The sequence below is a fragment of the Danio rerio genome, chromosome 10 (assembly GCF_049306965.1).
Source record: "Danio rerio strain Tuebingen ecotype United States chromosome 10, GRCz12tu, whole genome shotgun sequence".
In the NCBI taxonomy this organism is placed as follows: Eukaryota; Metazoa; Chordata; class Actinopteri; order Cypriniformes; family Danionidae; genus Danio; species Danio rerio.
This window is the reverse complement of record NC_133185.1, coordinates 42,361,783-42,381,511: the sequence shown is the minus strand read 5'-3', so window position 1 is coordinate 42,381,511 and position 19,729 is coordinate 42,361,783. Positions and strand designations below refer to the sequence as shown.

General features: G+C 34.0%; 1 protein-coding gene across 5 annotated transcripts in view; it reads right to left on the bottom strand.

Annotated features, from left to right (window-relative positions):
* nf1b (neurofibromin 1b) overlaps nucleotides 1-19,729 on the bottom strand; it is a 128,182-nt gene that overhangs the window by 81,522 nt on the left and 26,931 nt on the right. For 3 of the 5 annotated variants that reach the window (XR_012386487.1, XR_012386488.1, XM_005169189.6), the window contains exons 19-30: nucleotides 19,171-19,254; nucleotides 17,727-18,068; nucleotides 16,102-16,241; nucleotides 13,235-13,357; nucleotides 13,067-13,150; nucleotides 10,643-10,759; nucleotides 10,385-10,566; nucleotides 10,019-10,230; nucleotides 4,847-5,008; nucleotides 4,625-4,728; nucleotides 2,543-2,678; nucleotides 804-866 (exon numbers count right to left, since the gene is read on the bottom strand). Coding sequence is in view for 2 of the 5 variants with exons in the window: in XM_005169189.6 (XP_005169246.2) it covers nucleotides 804-866; nucleotides 2,543-2,678; nucleotides 4,625-4,728; nucleotides 4,847-5,008; nucleotides 10,019-10,230; nucleotides 10,385-10,566; nucleotides 10,643-10,759; nucleotides 13,067-13,150; nucleotides 13,235-13,357; nucleotides 16,102-16,241; nucleotides 17,727-18,068; nucleotides 19,171-19,254 (1,749 nt within the window). In the remaining 3 variants the exon portion in view is untranslated. The remainder of the gene's footprint in view (nucleotides 1-803; nucleotides 867-2,542; nucleotides 2,679-4,624; nucleotides 4,729-4,846; nucleotides 5,009-10,018; nucleotides 10,231-10,384; nucleotides 10,567-10,642; nucleotides 10,760-13,066; nucleotides 13,151-13,234; nucleotides 13,358-16,101; nucleotides 16,242-17,726; nucleotides 18,069-19,170; nucleotides 19,255-19,729) is intronic. The other 2 variants (XR_012386489.1, XM_005169190.6) reach the window with 1 other exon arrangement.

Here is a 19,729-nt window from a genome sequence, read left to right as displayed (position 1 = left end):
CTCATACTGAATGTAACCCCAAACCATGATTTTTCCTTAACCAAACTTGACTGATTTCTATCAGACTCTTAGGTCGATGTGGGATCCAATAGGTCTTCTGCAGTATTTGTGATGATTGGGATTGGGATCTACCTTCTGCCACTTTTCCAAATGATCAACTAAAAGTCAAGTTATTATTTGTTGCTCTTAGAACTGGGATCAACGACACAACTTCTGTCATGTAGCATAAGGCGTATTTGTCCAGTATCATGCAGCCCTAATAATGATGGAAGTATCTGAATGAAATGGCACCAGAGGCTTTACAGTTAAAAGTGTAGAAAGCAGTTTTTAAGCCATTAAACAGTTGAATGATGGCGGAGGTCTTCACCAGTGACCTTTAAGAGTGTTAGAGGAGAAAAAAAGTGAGAAGCAAAGCATTAAAACTACAGAGAAATGTGTTTTACTTGGGTTGAACGATCAAGCGTGAAATCATTCAGGCATTCAGGAAGAGAGTTTGTTCTCAAATTGAACTACCCACAATGCACCACTGCATTCAACGCCCTGATAATTTCTAATCCTCAGACCTAAGAGTGGCGGCTCATGCAAAGATGATGCCCGGAGGTACAGAGTTTGCTGTTGTTGTTGTTGTTTTGGTGTTTGTGCTAAGAGGTTCATTCAGTGAAAGCTTCAGCTTGCCAAAAATCAGGAAATTAGTAGCTATGATTTAATGTAATGACAGTAATGCAGGCAAGAGGTGCACAAGAGTCTCGGATTAATGAAGTGAATCGGGACAGGAAGCAGATACGTCCGCCATTCACACTTACTGCTTTCCTCACTTCCTTTCTGTCTTTGACAGAGGCTTTAGACAGGAGAGAGTGACATGTAGCCTACAGGACAGAAATGAGCACAAACAAGTCACAGCACAAGCTAACACACACTCACCAGCAGGCCCACATGGAATACACATCTTACATATTTAAAACATTGAAAAAATAAATAAATGAATAAATAAATAAATAAATAAATAAACAAATAAATAAGTACATAAATATTTATTTATTTAATTATATTTTATTTAAAATACGCAAATAATTTAAATCTAATTTAATAAAGTTTTCAGCTATCAATGAGTGCATAAAATACTGTTTATAATTTTGGGACCAGTGAAAAATCCTTTATGCAAAAAAGGGATGCCTTTAATTGTCCAACAACACAGTAAATATTTTATTACAATAAAAAATGTTTTGTGATTAATATTTTTGAAAATACAATTTATTTCTGTAAAGTAACCTGCTTTTTTTTAGAATTATTAATTTTATTATTATTTTTGATGAATAGGAAGTTCAAAAGAACAGCATTTACATGAAGTACAAATATCTGGCAACCTTAAAAACGTATTTACTGTTATTTTTGATCAATTTATTTAAAAAATAAAATGACTAACCCAAATAGTTAGAATTTGTTCTACATTTTTATAATGTCTGCAAAAATACTTTTTATTTAATAAACAAAATTAAGATGACTTCTTTATATACTGTACATATACTATATAAACTTTTTCACAAATTCATTAAGTTCATAAAAACAGTTTCTGAGTGGACCTCCTCCTTACATACAAAGGGACTGATGTCAAATATACATTTGTAATAAACCAGTTCTATGAGGAAACATGCACAGTTTGAAAAGTCAGCAATTTTGAAGATGTTTCTTTAGCAGCATTCCTTTATGAGGTTCTTGCTTCTGTTGAACAAGTCTTTTGGCCCTAAAGACCTTCCATATCTCTATAGTTTCAGCACAATTGTATTAACTCAATAATAAATCAGGCTGACATTATATAATCAAAGTGATTGTTCAGATTTGTTAGCACTTGAAGGTGAGTAAATAGAGAGTACTTTCTGTTTTTGTGTGAACTATCCCTTTAAGAACTTACACACAGGGTTTCTACAGTTTTCACCCATCAAATTTAGGACTTATTAAAGACCTTTTAAGACCATAATAAATGAAATATGGACTTATACAAGGCTAAAAGCTTAGGACTTTTTCTAATGGGCTGGTTGGACTGGTGAAAAAGATTTTTACTTGCTTCATTAAAAATTCACATATTTATTTATTTCCTATAAAATGTATCCACATATTTTAAAATATGTATCCAAACAAAGAAAATCTAGCTGTATAAATACACCTTTTCCCCAAAACACTTGTCTTAGTTTAAAAAACTAACTAAATGTATGCCCGATACAATGTCTGTCCAGGTCAGTCTCCTCACCAGGTAGCTATAAATAAATACATGAAGAACTTTTAATCAAACATTATAATAAGGAAGATAATTAAACCCTATTAGTAAACAGAGCTAATAATAAAAAAGCTAATAAATAAAACTCTTTTGGAATTTAAGACCTCACTGACACCCTATTTTAAAAGGTTTAATTCAACACTCAAGGCAGATTATATTTAACGGTAGGAAAATCATCATACACGTTTACATGAGCACACAGTCATTCACCGAAGCAAACTCCACCGTGGAATTACAACATTCAGGACTCTCTGTGTTCTTCACCCTCACCTGAAAGAGACAGTGACAGACGCTGCGCAACTGAGGAGGAAACTCTCCAGATGAACTGATTATGGCCTTAAAAAAGCGTTCAGTCATTCGAAGCAGATTCCGCTGGTTCTCCTCCAAATTTTCACCATTTTCAAGTCTACAGGAAGAAAACAAACCAATCAACCTTCAAGCAGAAACCAAACAACAAATGCGCTTGTCTGCTGAATTTACTGGAGAGTGTGACAATGCACAGTCTAAAAGAGTTTATCACATAAAAGCACACAAAAACACTCAATTAAGTGAAGGTTCATAAACTAATTTCGAGGAGCACGTGATATGATTGAGCACGACTGGCTGCTCATCTGTAATCAGGCATAATCCAATCAGAATGATCCTATCTCACAGTAAATAGATACATTTTTCCCTACTGCTCTATCTTTGTTTTGGAAGATTCCCCACTTCCACCCCATCTCCTCCTCTTCTAAGGGGAGCTCTCTAGACTTACCCGATCACCGATCCTCTTATATGCTTATTGACACGATGGGAGCTCTGGGCTCAAGTATCTCCGAGCTCAGGGTTCTGTCCCGGGACAGCATGCCAAACCTGCTATTAACGCTAAGCATATCTAAGTGGGAACTCTTGAAAACAATCTATTTTAAATATATATATATATTATATATATTATTTACAAAGAACTTTATTATTTGTAAAATTATGTTGCAGATACAGTGCTCAACTAAATCGAGTCCACAATATATTAACATACATTTTTAATATATTTTGTTGCATTTGAACAAAACTGATTTATTTGAAGGATATATTTTTTAAAATAATATTTTAATCATCGAACATATAAAGAAATATAAAGATAATATGTTTAAATTCAAGCGAAATCTTGGGGGTAAATTACAAACTACAAAATTTCAACAATTTTATATTTCTTTTGCTTCTCTTGAATTTTGCTCTTTTAATTTTTTTTTTCTGTTTAATATTTTTCCCTAACATATATTTCTGGGTGTACTTATTTTAGACCATTATCAGAAGTTATTTTGTTAGATAAGCTCCAGATTTGGCCCTATCACTGACTAATCTATTGTAGATCCACAAATATAAAATTGTAAAGCTTCCTATAAAAAATATTAATTTAAATGAGAGATATGTGATGGGTGTACCCATACGTGTTGAGCACTGTACATTTATTTATTTTTATAACTATTTATTCATTTAAATAATTTTGTTCATTAATAGCAGGTGTTCAAGCACAAACAAAGTTAAAATAAAATGTAATGATTAATTATATGTACTGCTCGGTGTTTATACTGCAGGGCTGTTGAATGCTTAATTCTGATTGGTCGATGGTTTATATTCAATCTTAGACCAAAGCAACTGTTTTCAATGTTTTTCTTAAGTTGAGAAATCAGTATTTGGTGAAAAAAATTGATTTTTAATCACTACAATTGCCACTTTTTGCAAAATAAATAAAAAATAAAAAGTCGGAATGATACTAATTTGATTTAAAATTTATTTATTCTATAACAAATAACATTTATTCTATAAAATAAATCCAGAGAACAGCCCAATAGAAACAGATACCGTGAGTACGGAAAGTATTCAAACTTTTCATAGCAAATACAACCTGTATATAATGTTCATAGTACATCCATCTGTAAATATCACCATAGTTTTTTTGTAACTGCACTTTATAACTTATACCTGTATCCAGCACTTGCTGCTATTGAACTGCTGGTTAGACCTAAACTGCATTTCATTGCCTTGTAGTTCTACATGTGTAAAGACAATAAAGTTGAATCTAATCTAATCTAATCTAATCTAATCTAATGTGGTAGGGTTCAACTCAAAGCCACTTTTGTGGCGACATAAAATAAAAATAAAAATCTTTATTCAAGCATTTATCTACAAATATCAATCACATAAAGTTTATTAGCTCAGTTATGCTAAAAGTTTGTAATCCAAATGAATGGAAATTTGACATGCAATCAGAATACATCAATATTATTTGTTAGGCCTTAATATTTTTTTGGGTGCAAGTGACAGGTTCATTCACAGCAGTTCCTGATTTTAAAGCCCAGTGGGAACTGATACCTGGTAGGATCCACCTCAAAGCTCAGCATGTGCCACTCGGTGCCCGCAATCACACTTCTCAACAGCGGCTCCAGCAGCTTTTGCAGATATGTGGCTCCATATACCTGAAAGCAGAAGCAGAAGCACAGGCAAATGATGGGGATTAAGTTTAGCTGTGGATTTCCCTCTGTGAATGATCATTTGACTTCAAGTGCATGCCAGGGGAAGCGTAGAGAAAAACACCTTAAAGCAGAACGTCATGATTTTACTGGCCAGGCTGTTGCCACGGAACAACGTTTGCATGGAATCCGCCAACTCCACCTCTTTAGAGAACATATTCCACAGGAGCTGATATAACAGATGCCTCGAGTCGAAGAGAGTTACCAGAACACGTGCCAGTTCATCCTGGAAAACAAACAAACAAACAGCACACTAACTATAGGAAACAGATGTTGATCTAGGGCTGGACAATAAGGCCAAATCTAATATACAGTTGAAGTCAGACTTATTAATCCTCATGAATTATTAGCCCCTTCTCTATATTTTTCCCAAATTTCTGTTAAATGAAAATAAGTTTTTTCTTCCCAACACATTTCTAAACATAATAGTTTTAATAACTCATTTCTAATAACTGATTTCTTTTATCTTTGCCATGATGACAGTACACAATATTTTACTAGACATTTTCTTGATACTAGTATTCAGTTTAAAGGTTTAATAAGGTTACTTAGGCAAGTTTAGGTAATTAGCCAAATCCTTGTATAACAGTGGTTTGTTCAGTAGACAATATGAACACAAAATATTTCATGTTTTGTAAATATACATCCTTTCCTGTCATTTTGTAGCACAATATGCTGCCTTCTTTTCCAGGGAGGCCCATGCATATTTTAACAAGACAATACAAAACCACATTCTGCACACATTACAAGTCCTGGCTGTGGAGGAAGAGGACACAGGTATGTGACTGGCCTGCCTGCAGTCCCGACCCGTCCCCAATAGAGAATGTGTGGTGCATTTTTAAGAGCAAAATGTGACAACGAAGACCCCGTAAAGTTCCCCACCTTAAGAGTTGCTTGCAGGAAGAATAGGACAAAATCACATCTGAAACACTTCATCACTTCGTGTCTTCGGTCTATAAACGTCTTTTAAGTGGTGTGAAAAGGAATGGCAACATTACAAAGTAGTAAACACTTTACTGTTCCAAATTTTTTTGAAATATGTTGCAAGAACCAAAATTGGAATACATGTTTGTTTTGAAAAAAACTATGAGGAACACATTAAATAATGTTTGTTGTATTGTCTGCAATGAAACACAAGTCAAAGTAAAGTTAGAAATAACTACTTTCTTTGTTAATTTGCGTTTTTCATATTGTCCCAACTTATTCTGATTTGGCGTAGTAAAATTGATGTTAAATTATAAAAAAAAAAAACAAATAAAGACTTTCTCCAGAAGAAAAAAAATTATAAAAATATTATAGGAAATACTGTGAAAAATTCCTTGCTCTGTTAAACATCATTTAGAAAAATATTAAAAAAAAAAAAAAAATCAAAAAAGAATCAAAAACCACCCAGCTATAGAGAATCCAGACAGCCTATAACAAGCTGTCTGTATAAACACACAGACCCACAGCTCCAAGCAAGTGACACACAGACAGCATCACGCTCTCTCTCTCTCTCTCACACACACACACACACACACACACACACACACACACACACACACACACACACACACACACACACACACACACACACACACACACACACACACACACACACACACACACACACACACACACACACACACACACACACACACACACACACACACACACACACACACACACACACACACAGCAAGAAGCTCTCTATCTCATTCACAGCAACAAACAAGCTTAGCACAGCATCACGCTCTCTCATTTACACACATACATGCGCGTGCTCGCTCGCTCGGGAGTCAGGAGCAATATTGTTAGACTGCCCGCTCCCGTTCAATTTATACTAGAGTTACTGACCGCTCCCGCGCTTTATTCGTCGCAAGTAATCTGGTCTGGTCTAAATGCAAACCTCATTGCTACACTATCCCATGATGATACACTACAAGAGAATTCATGAATGGGAGTGAAGCGACGCAACTGACGTGGGTAGGTTACTTGATGAACACAAAATGGCAGCAGTAGTTCCATTCATACTGTATAGAACATACTTTTCTAATGGTCGAGTACTACATTTAAATTAAAATAAAATTCAAATTCAGAATAGTGAAAAACTTTGTAAAATAAAAAATGTCAAATATCAACTTACAATTGTGATAAATAAACTTTCAATTGTGTGACAAAAAACTAAGAAATCATGATATGTAAACTCTGAATCCAAAGAAAAAAGTCTGACCTGTGGGATGTTAACTCAGAATGACATCAACATCTATAAAAAGAAAAAAAAAAATCTCTGAATAATGAATCATATAACTTGCAACTGCGAAAAATAGTCTGTGGCATTGTTGTAAATGGAAAAAATTAAACATTATAAGATATAAATGTAAAAAAAAGTGTAAAGATATAAAAACTGAAACCCACAGATGAATATGTTTTCTTATTTTTTTATGGTGAGGACTTCCATATCTCTCGCATTCTGTTCAAAAAGTTTGAAAGAGAGAAAAAAATGTTACATCCAAACACTTTTTAATTTTATTTCAGGTATAAAAATTGTTCTGATTTGATGGTTTATGTTTTAGTGAACTACAGTAAACCTGAACAGACAGAGATTCAGAAAGAGATTGATAATGATACAGATAGACACAGGGATGTAAGAAAAAAAGACTAGATCACAATTTAATATGCAAAACAAACCAAGAAAGAAGAAGAGCATTGCCAAATCAGCATGCAAATAATCATTGTTTGATTTTGACTAGCAAACACTGTACTATTGTAAGGCACGGGAAGATTTTAAAGATTTAATCTGTCATTTCTTGAAGTACGTGACGGCGAGACACCTCAGGTCAAAACTACTTTTAGATTTTGGCTTTTTCTGCTTCTTCCTGCGCATTATGGCTTTTTTAATGTTTTAATTCATTTATTTGTATTGCAGTGCAAATAAAAGTAATCAAATACAACTTATTTCAGCTACAATAGTTAGTTTTAAAGCCCGTTTTCTTAAAAGGAACTTTTGTACATCCTGCAAGAGCCATAAATCTCTACTTTGACAGCATTTACACATACCAAAGTTTAGTTTTATTCATATTTAAATTCTGAAAGTGTGGGATATGTTCACATTTCATTTGCCTTATTGTAAAATATTTTATTATACAAAAAATTTTGAAAATTAACTAGCAATTCTAAGTGTTTTCTGAATTATAGAGTGATAAAAAGTGATTTCCAAAACCCTGTTTTTTAAAAACCTTTGAATCGAAACCTTTTGAATCCAATTTCATCCAATGTTCAGACTTTTGTGTTAGAAATAATGTCAAGCCTGAAATTATTCATACATCTGCCCAATTCTGACAACTTTTATTTAACCATCAGTTTTTTTTTTGTGACCAATAATGACACAGACTTCTCTCAAAACTTAATAAGTTGAGGTTCAAGACGTTCGAACAAAGTCAGTTTTCCAGGGGAGTCAATATTAGGGCTTGACTGTATATGCAATTAGCTCATATTTAATTAAACAATGCATTAATTGCTATTTAAAAATAACATTTTAGAAAACCAGTAATGCAAAAAAAGTTTGTAATTCTTAAAGTTATCAACCAACTTGGGAAGTGTGATGAAAATATTGGTTATTTTTCTACCTTGGTCACCTGGAATTTCTTGACTTTAAGCCAGAATGAAAATTCAAGCATGTTCATAACAAACAAAAACCAATTGAATACAGTATTGTGAAGAATGTAGTGTATGTATCTGTATGATCCAGTTGAAGTCAGAATTATTAGCCCTCCTGACACTGAAAAGCCCACCCACCAAATGCAAAGCTTCAGGCCAGGACTAAGGCTGTACTCACACTATGTACAGTTGCCTAGAACCGGTTGTCTCCCCTCCCGTCTCCCCCGACGGCCCGCACTGACATTACATTCGGGCCTGGGCACGCTAACATCATCGTCTCTGCGCTGTTCAGTAAGCGCTTTCACTCAGCACAGTGGAATTTACTTTAGTTATATCGTTTAAGTTGTTTGATATGCAGTGACACGGTCAAATATTTCGCCGAACAGATCCGCCACTTTTGCCGCTCATAAACAATCATAAAGTCTTCATGCTGCAGGAATTTGGTTTGCTAAAGATGCGCAGCTGTCGAGCAGTGAGTGGTTTACGTCTTTAATCAACTACGACAGTTTGCGTTCACTGAACAGTAAGAATGATTAAATAATCCAAATTAAGCGGTCTCTTAAAAGTCATCTCTCGCTTTCAGTTTCGGGCTTAGGCGCGTTTTGCACTCACACTTCTCAAACAATCCGGGAAACGGGCCTGGGCACGGTTCGGATAGCATAGTGCGAGTACGCCCTAACAGACTGAAAGACGGCTTCATCCATCAGGCTGTCAGGAAGCTGAACTCTCTCCCAGCTCTGCCACCACTCCCCTCTCCCTCCCCATGCACCTTGGGACTCTGACACACATGAAAACACACACACACACACGCACGCACGCACGCACGCACACACTCACACACTCACACGCACTCATCTGCACAGGTCACTTTATGTAACATTGTTCTACCAGTTAGACAAATCGTACTACCCCCCTATATATTATGACACTGACACCTTTTTGCACTATATACTGTTCTTTAACTGTGGTTGGCACTCATTTGCTATATGGCCTTAATGTCATTGTATTGTTTACAAATTTTTATTCCTTATGTATATTTTTAGACTACATTTTATGTAAAATTGTATATATTGCACATTTTGTTTTTCTAAAAATTTTTCTTATATTAATATTATATGTTATATATGATATTGTATGTTATTATATCAGAAACGTAATTTCGATGCCCTATATGTCATGTACATGTGGCTGAATTGATAATAAAGCTGACTTTGACTTTTGACTTTGAGCAGAATTTTTTAACACATTTCTAAACAAGAGTTTTAATAACTCATTTCTAATAACTGATTTCTTTTATTTTTGCCAAGATGACAGAAGATAATATTTTACTAAATACTAGTATTCAGCTTAAAGTGACATTTAAATATTTAACTAATTGAATTAATTAAGGTAAGTTAGGTGAGGCAAGTTAGGATATTTAAGCAAATATTTGAAACAGAAAACAAAATTCACAGGAGGGCGAATTGTTGTGACTTCAGCTGTATGTAGCTGACTTAAATACTGTACAGAAATTGCAAAACAGAATAGTGAAGAATGTAGTTTAAGTATCTGTAGCTGAATTAAATCCTGTACAGTATGATCTCCCTAATGTACTCACCCACTGTGAACAGGGCACCACACTGGCCAGAGCCATTGCGATGGGCAACTCGCCCTGATCCCCCATCATGGTGACGAGCTCCACCAGCCTCTCGAAGCGATCAGCCAGAGCCGTCTCTGCCAGCGTGTCGAACTCTGTGCCTTGCTGGAGAATCTTGGTGAGCACCTCCATAAAGGTGGCTCTGGTCTGAAGGTCTTTATGATAGCCCAGGCCTTGAGAACAGCAGAGATGCATAATGAGTAAAATAAAATAAAATAAAATAAAATAAAATAAAATAAAATAAAATAAAATAAAATAAAATAAAATAAAATAAAATAAAATAAAATAAAATAAAATAAAATAAAATAAAGTTTTTGGTTCTCCCACCGATAGAGTGCATCAGGCCGCTGTCCACATTGGCACTAAGCAGGTTGGACATGGCCAGGATGGTGCAGTGTCGTAATGATGCCAATCGCCTGGACATGCCTCGCTTCCTCCCGACCACCGGCTGACCCTCGTCCTCCACCTCGCTGCAGTCGTTCAGCAGGTTCATGAACAGAGTGAAGTACCTGTGCAGGAGAGTAGGGTCAATCAAGGGCACACAGGGGTTATAGAAGACATTACAGATCATGTGGAGAGCTTTACTTCAGGAAGAGCTGAGATTTGGCCTCCATCAGCTCCACTCCGTCACCTTCCTCTGGCTGAAGAGGCAAACCGGCCAGAAGAGACACCACCGCTTCCATACTCGCCTGATCCAGATCCCTGACCACACAAAACAACAGAGCTCACTGCAAATCAAGCAGATAACGCTAACAAAATCAAAGTCATGAATTCACCATTATGAATTCTTTTTCTTTTTAGGTTGTTTATTTAGAACGTCATTAGCAAGAATAAAAATACCTATAGTCATTATTTTACTTCAACTGCGATTATTTTATATATTACATATACAAGCAGTATTGGCAGGATTTTTTTTACATATTTATTATTTTAAAGGCGTGTTGTAGGAGTAAGTGTGGTCTTGGTTGTCGTCGCTGCTGTTGTTTCTTTGTATTGTGAATATGTGAGTCTAACCCAAGACAAATCTCTATAAGAATGACAAATAAAGATAAATAATGAAGAATTTTTGAATTCAAGAAGATCTACATATCGTCAATGAATTTAAACATACATTTTAGACTTTATCAAAACAAAATTGCAAACTATTTAAAAATATTATTTTTGATTACAAAAATTTTTAGGCTTTTTTAGTCGAGAATGTAGTTGTTTAGATTGTAACTATTCTTTTATTTATAAAGATAGTGCCCATTTTCAGTATTTATCATTTTAGAGATTTAGCGCATCGGTGGCCATCAGCCTGTCATATTGAGCAGAGCAAAGATGGTTGACGTTCTGCCACAAAATGGCGACAAAGACCCCATAATAAGTCCTTAAGGGACACCGTTTTCTTATCATATTTCAAACTACAGCTGATCAAATCATTATTATACTGGTAACTGACATCAAAGTCGATCTCTCTCTCTCTTTTGTATGTTGTAGTGCTGTATTTATACCATAGTAATCTGCTAGTGTTTGCTTTGGCTTTTTCAGGGTTAATTATTGTGATCTCTCGATTGCAACAAAGAAATACAGGGAAATCACTGTAGACTGATGCCATTTCATGCCGTTCAGCCTTATAATCTTAAAATTTGATTTGATTTGATAAACGCAATACACACTCGTAGCAGTGTGATATGGCTGTATATAGTCACTGGTGGGAAACTAAGGCAACACACGACTCCCACCATGGCCGATATACAATATTGCATCTTTATATATAATATTGCATATATACAAAGTGTTTTTTCTCTCAACAGTTTTGTAATAACCCACAGCGACAAAACAGTTTTTTTATGAGTAATTCAGTGATTGCCCTATAAAAGGTTAAAAACAGTTTAGCATTTTATGCATTTGTAGTGAATACTAGCAAGATTACTTAAAAGAATTTCACCCTGATAATATATTCATAATCTAGCATAAGTATAAAAAATAATGCAGTATAAAATATAGAAAAGTATATATTCACATAGGTGTACCATGTGGACTCCATTTGGGTGAAATGATTTTATAATCGTATCATTAATTTTAAAAGTTAAGCTTAAAATGTCCCCTAAAACCATGTTGCACTAAATCACCAGTTTCTCATCGCAGTGATATTTTTAATTACATATGATCAACACGAAAACAAATGTCATTTCTCAAAAATAGTTAGGTTCCTCATACATAGGAATTCTAAAAAGGCCCAAACACTTCAGACTACCTGACAGAATTCTTGTCGTCGATCTAAGTTGTAAGAGCAACAAATAATAACTTGACTTCAAGTTGATCATTTGAAAAAGTGGCAGAAGGTAGACTTTTCCGATGAACCATCTGGTGAACTGCATCCCAATCATCACAAATACTGCAGAAGACCTATTGGAACCCACATGGACCCAAGATTCTCACAAAAATCAGTCAAGTTTGGTGAAGGAAAAATCATGGTTTCGCACTTTCTTTATTGATAAGTTATTTGAGTCCTGCAGAGATGTATGGATGCAGTCCTCCAGGCTTATGGGAGTCATACACAATATTAATTATTTTTCCACTGCAGCATGACTTTATATTCTATACTCTACATTATTTCTGTAAAGTGACAAGACTTTTGTTTTAGCAAAGTCAGACCTTACTGTCCTAATTAAATAAATAAAAATCAAGGCATGATTATATTTTAGTTTGGTAAAATAAGCGTAATCTAGAGGCCTTTGCTTTTCATATAAGCCACTTCAGATACCAAATGATCAACTACAAGTCAATTATTATTTCTTGTTCCTAAAACTTGGATAGGCGAAATCAAGTTTTAATCCTTTAATTAAACACAAAGTTCTTTAAAATTAATTTATGCATCTCATCAAAATAAAAACAGACCCAACTGAGTAATAAGAAGTTGGAAGAAGTTTTTTGTTGTTATCATGGTTTTTGTTGTTATCATTATCAAGCTTAGAAACTTAATGCAATTTGAATAAACCCCTTTGCATTCACAAACTGTGTTACCTGGTGAGGCATTTGACATCATCATCAGCAGCCTGGTTGGAGGTTCCCATCACCCAGTCTGTCAGATACTCGACCATCTTATTCCTGAGACACACACACAAATCTGATGAATAAAAGACACCAAATAATCTGACAGTACTAAAAAAACAACAACAAAGAATACAGTACCTGAACTTCATCTCCTGGCAGAAGGACAGATCATCTCTGCGCTCCATCATGACCTCCACCAGCTGACACAATTTGGTTTTAATCTGAATGGCATGAACCATGTTGCCAAGAATACGCACATACCTGAATATGCACACAAAAACAGAGTGGTTTAAACACACAGGAACCAGTACTAAGGAAAACAAATGTGAACTCTTGTCAAATAAGCAAAAAAAAGAAAAAGAAAAGAATGTACACTTAATGTCATAATATCATTACAAATCAAAATTACAAAATTATTTATAAATAAACTTCTATTTAGGCTATCATTTTATGGGCAAAATATATTTCTAACTGTAATGTTTAGATTATTTCACATTTCTTTTGTAAAAAAAACAAACAAACAAACAAACAAACATTTGATGTAAAGATGTGTGTATTTTTATAAACATAGTATACACAACATTTACAATGTTCACATTCACAAAATCATAAACAAAAATATAAAAAATGATAATAGATACATTATAATAATAAATAAATAATAGTGACAGCTTAAAAAAATATATATTACATTACATTAAAAAAGGAAAAAAGAAATGTAGATAAATAAATAAATAAACTCCAATATACATTAACTACAACAAAGCCCCTGACAGCATTTAAAGATCAAGTATGTTTCGATTAACTCTCTGGCCTGTTGGAAAATATCTGATTTCAACTGCAAATCTGCAGTCATTTTCTAAAATATACATATGTTTCAGCCTCTGTGTCCATTCTGTCAAAGGAGGTTGGTGGTTCACTGCAATTATCTTCCTAGCTGTTATTAATAATAGTGTAGAAAGCCATCAAGCAAAAAAAAAAAAAAAAAACACTGGGTGCACTGGTATGTTATATCCTAAAACTTTACTAAACTTCCTTTTAACCTCCTGCCAATACATTTGTGTTTTGGGACATTCCCAAAATATGTAAACATTGTTCCCCACTTCTCCTCAATCTCTCCAGCACTGTGATAATTGTAAAGAACTATTGAATTTGGCGACCACTAATGGAACTCTGAACAACCTCTGAACAACCAGTCGAACTCCTTCCATTTTTGACAGCTTATACCCTTATGACAATCCATGCATATTTGTTCCCACATTTCATCCTCTATTACAGTGTTTACCTCTAATTCACAATTTCTTTTGATATAACAAGAGTCGGCAGATTTATCCTGCATTAATTCTCTATATAAATGGGCTGAATGATTTTTAGTAGGCAGACCATGTTCAATAATTAGGTATGGACTGGTGTAAGATTCTGACGGTATGATAACCTTGGATATAAATATCCTGGTTTCACGGTATTGATTATCTAAAATATATTCTTTTTAAATGTCTGGGTAAAAAACAAAACCTTTTACCACTTTGCACACAAAATATTTTAATTTTATTTTTTTATTTTGGGCAATAAACATGTCATGCTAAATAATTCAAAAGAATCATTGACGTCTACTGTGCTCATTTGTTTCAAACACACAGAATTTTTTTTACAAGTTAATACTGCATCTTTTGGGATTTTTCTGTTGCAGATGCTGCTTTAAATAAAAAAATATATATCCTACTCATACCTTAGGAACGGTATAGCAGAAAATTTTGATGGTTTTAAAATTTTGACTTTTCCAAACAGCGGTATACCTTGAACACGATTATTGTCCCATGCCTATCAATAATGTCTACAAAATATGTTTCTATATTTGTTGAAGATCTTTTAATTATATGCCATTGTTTATGGCTTGTCATATAGTGTCGCAGTTGTAAATATCTAAAGAAATTATAAGATTTCAGTGTAAATCTGTTACACTGAGAAAAGTATATTAAGATATATTAGTTTATTAGGAAAAGGATATTAAGGTCTCCTCATCGTAAAGTATGTTTTAAAACATATAATAAATAATAAAGAAAAATAAATAAATTTACAAACGTTAATTTCATTTATTATTTACAAATAATTGACAGTTTATTCAGCTGGAGCAACCCCTGATAAAGCACGAAATAATGAAAGTAGAGTAAACGCAGTAAGTATTTAGATAATTATACAACTACATAAAAATTCAAGTTTGGGGATCGGTATGACTCTTTTTTTATTTAGCAATGATGTCTTGAATGAATCAATAATGACAAAAAAAGTTGTTTATAATGTAGCAAAAAAAAAAAATCCCTTTAATTTTCCATTCACTAAGAATCCTGGAAAAAAAAGGATTCTACAAAATGTTAAGAACTTGTTTTCAGCATTGATTGCAAAAATTTAGAAACAAGAATGAATTCATGTTTCTTGATTAACAAATCAGCACATTAGAATGATTTATCAAAGATCAAGATTGAAGTAATGATGCTAATTGCAATAATGTTTCACAATATTAACATATTACAATATTTTTGACCAAATACATGTACTCTTGGATGAGTATAAGAGGTTTGCTTTTAATAATTGTAACTCTTACGGACAAAATTAAAAGGTGCTATAAACTTTTGTCTCTTCTAAAGCCTAAAATGCCATAATAAGTTTTCAAATATTTAAGAAACACACTAAGTGCATGTTTGTTTATCTGAAAAACAATGCTGAAGTCGGATATTCTCATTTGAAAATGTGAAGAAAAAAAAAACGACAACGTTTTGAATTTGGACTGCAATACCTAGTTCAACCACTTGGTTTCAATCCTACATACTGCAGCTTTAAATTATACTAAAAATCTGAACTATTGGGTCCCACTTTATATTAAGAGGTCTTAACTACTAGTTACTTACATTATATTGTACATCACATGCTAAATTTCTCAAACTCTACTCAAAGAGGGCAGATAAATTATCACAAAGCATTGACAGCGAACAGAACAATTGACTCACCTGACCAGGTTGAGCATCATGGTCTCAATGCTGGCTTGACCCAGATGCTCCGAGCTACCTTCTGTATGGTTGTCCAGAAGGTTCTTCATGATGGCGATGGTCTGCTCCACAAACTGTGTGTTGGTCTCATTAATTGGCACCTTAACATAAGTACACAGAAACAGGAGCTCTAAATCATCCAGCTCAAAATATATATAGGTACATTAGGGGTGTGCAGTATTTATACGATTGTATTAACAATGTGGAGAGCCAACATTACCCACTTTAAACTCAAAAGCAAACCAAAAATGGCTCAAAAACATTTTTGAACAAATCAAGTGAGTGATAATGAATCAACTGTCTGTTCATAAGGTCAACAGCTTTGTTTGAAAATGATTTAACTGTTATGAACGATATTTACCCATGACAAGCATAAACTAGCCAAGGTGCCATTGCAAATCATAAATTATCAATCAATCTAATTAAACACTTATAAAGACTTTTCTTTTTTAATTGCTGAACGAATCAGTGATTTTGAACAATTCTCTTGAATTAACAATTAAATTCAATTACAGACTCCACTTGCTTAATTACTGGAGGAATCTGAGTTTTTGAACAATTCTCTTAAATGAATGTTTCACAATAACTTACAGATAAAGGCTTCACTTGCCTAATCACTGAATGCATCAGTGTCTTTGAACAATACTCTTGTTTGAATAAATGATTCAGTGACTCCCCAAAATATGTCACCTACCTAATTACTAAATGAATCAGTGTTTTGAACAACTTTTTTGAATAAATGATTCAATGATACACCAATAAAGATTTCACTTGCTTAATTACTGGATGAATTTGTGCTTTTGAACAATTCTCTTGAATCAACGATTCAATTACACAGCCTCCACTTGCTTAATTACTGGATGACTCAGCCTTCTTATAAAATTCTCTCGAATAAATGATTCAGTGACTCAGCCATAAAACCTACTAGATACTAGATAAATTGTCAATATTTAATGTTTTTTTACTGTGAAATGTAACCAGGTACTGGTGATGATGTGTCACAATCACCAGTGATCTAGCAGTTGCAGATCACTGGAGAACTACAAATCTGCCACAGAAATCAACTACACATCCCTTCATGCACCTCACACACACACCAGTTCCATATCACGCTTGATTACTCACACGCAGCGGGAAACTCATCTTGGACTGATTATCTGGATTATATATATTCTTGTCTATATATATATTGTCTTGTCGTTCTATAGCATTATGAACCATTAATCTTGTCTAGTCTCTGTGTTCTGATACTTGCCTTGTTTTGCCATTGTGGATTCTTTGCCGCCTGTACTGACCCTTCACCTATTTTTGACCATGATCTTGGATTACCTTTGTGCTCCTGTTTGACCGTTGCCTGCCTGAACACTCTTATTAATAAACTGAGTGTGGATCTTCATATCCGTTGTACCCCAATTCCCTCTGTTAAGGGTATGTAACTGATAAAATCTTTATTTTAAGCGTCAAAAAACTCAGGCTGAATTTACTGTGTTATAATTTTTTTAAGTAGTATTATGATTGCATGGGTGTTTAAATCGAGATCTTTTACCAATTATTCCTGCAGCTATAATTGGAAGTGACAGTCTCACCGGCCCCTGGGCATCAAAGAATCTGCTGATGCTGTTCTTGAGTTTGTTGAAGAGCATTGGGTAAAGCACTGGACTGAGCTCCAGCCCCACCAGGTCTTTGACATTAGTGCGGATCTGATGGCCTTTTTCGTGACTGCACACCATCAGGGACAGAAGACGGTCCAGAAAGCGGCTGAGAGGTGTCTCTGGGCTGCCCTCACAAGAGCTCATCGACACCATCGAGCCCTTGCGGTCATTCAGGGTGCCCATAGGAGGACTGTAGGTGGCCAGAGCTGACACATGCCTCTGCTGCAAACACACACCGCCCAACGCACACAAGAAGCCTGTCATATTGATCCATTCCTGAGGGAAGAGACAAGCGAGATTGGAAACCTGTAAATATTTCACTGTTAAACATTCTTCTTATTTATTTATAATATTAATAAAATTAATATTTTATATTACATACACACACCTCATTCCTATAACACAATTATATTAAACTGTACAAAAATGTTTAGCAAACAAAGTACAGATATTAACAAAAAAAAGTACGGACATAATTTATTTAAAAATCTAAATTTCTCACATTAATTTTTTTAAATAATAAATATATTTATAGTTATGTTATTTACACACACTGTATAATCCTTGGTATTTTATATTTTAAATATAAAACGATATGTTTTTGTTATTTTAATAAAATTCTATATTCAATGAATGCAAATATAAATTTGTGTATTTTTATATTTATATATTTATATCTTTAAAACATTGCATTTTTTATTTTCTCTCAAATATTTCAGATTTTTTGAAACTGAATCCTTGTCTTATTTAACTTTTATTATGAAGCAAAACTTTTATTTATTAAACTCTTCAGTTAATGGAATTAAAAATAATATAAACAAAATATATATTACATATAATATATTAAAATAATATAATACAACATATAGAAAAAAACAACTATTTATAAATCATGTATATGTGGGATATATTATAATTTATTAATAAAATTACATGGATGGAAGGAAGAAAGGAAGGAATGGATAGAAGAATGAAATAGATGGATAAAAAAGAAATGGGACTCGATAGAATGGATAAACGGAATAGGACTGGATGAAATGGGATTAGATGGAATGAGATTGGAATCAGAATGGAATAGAATTGGGTTGGATGGATGGAAAGGAATGGGATTGTATGGATAGATGAATGGATGGAATGAAATGGGATTGGATCGATGGATGGATGGAATGAAATGGAATGGAATTGGATGAATGGAATGGAATTGGATTGGATGGAATGGGATTGGATGGATGGATGGCATGAAAGAAGGAAGAAAAGACAAAGGGAAGAAAGGATTGGATGGATTGTGTGTGTTATATTGTATATTTTTTTAAGAAAATGACAAATATTTATTTTCCATTGTGTCTATTTACAGGTTTTGCATGTATACGTGTCTGACCTGACCGTCTTCCAGTTTCGTTTTCGGGTGACTTAAAATCAACTTGGTTGCATGTTCCCATTTGGCATGCGTGTCTTCCCAGGCCTGAAATGACCAATCAGAACAGTTAAATTCTGCCATCTTTATTGTCTCTCTCTCTCAATTAGACCACAAAAGAAAAGTTCATTTTTAGGCAAACAATAGAAACAGCACAGCGAGTACTCAACTGTGAAAACCAACCACATTGTTTGGAAAACAAATCAAGTTTTTGCATATGTTAAAAAGCCCAATTCAAAACAGTGACGTTAAAGGGATAGTTCAAACACAAACATTAAAATTGTCATCATTTACACACCTTCCACTTGTTCCAAACCTGTTTGCATTTTTATCTTCGACTAAACATAAGAGATGATTTTTAAAGAATGTTGTAAAACCGTAGTCATTGGGAAAATTTCCATCCATGCATTTTTTACAGGCATAAACAAATGATTCATAAACTAAATAGGCCGTAGTGTATGAGTGTGAAAGAGTGTGTATGCATGTTTTCCATTTCGGGTTGCAGCTGGAAGGGCATCTGCAG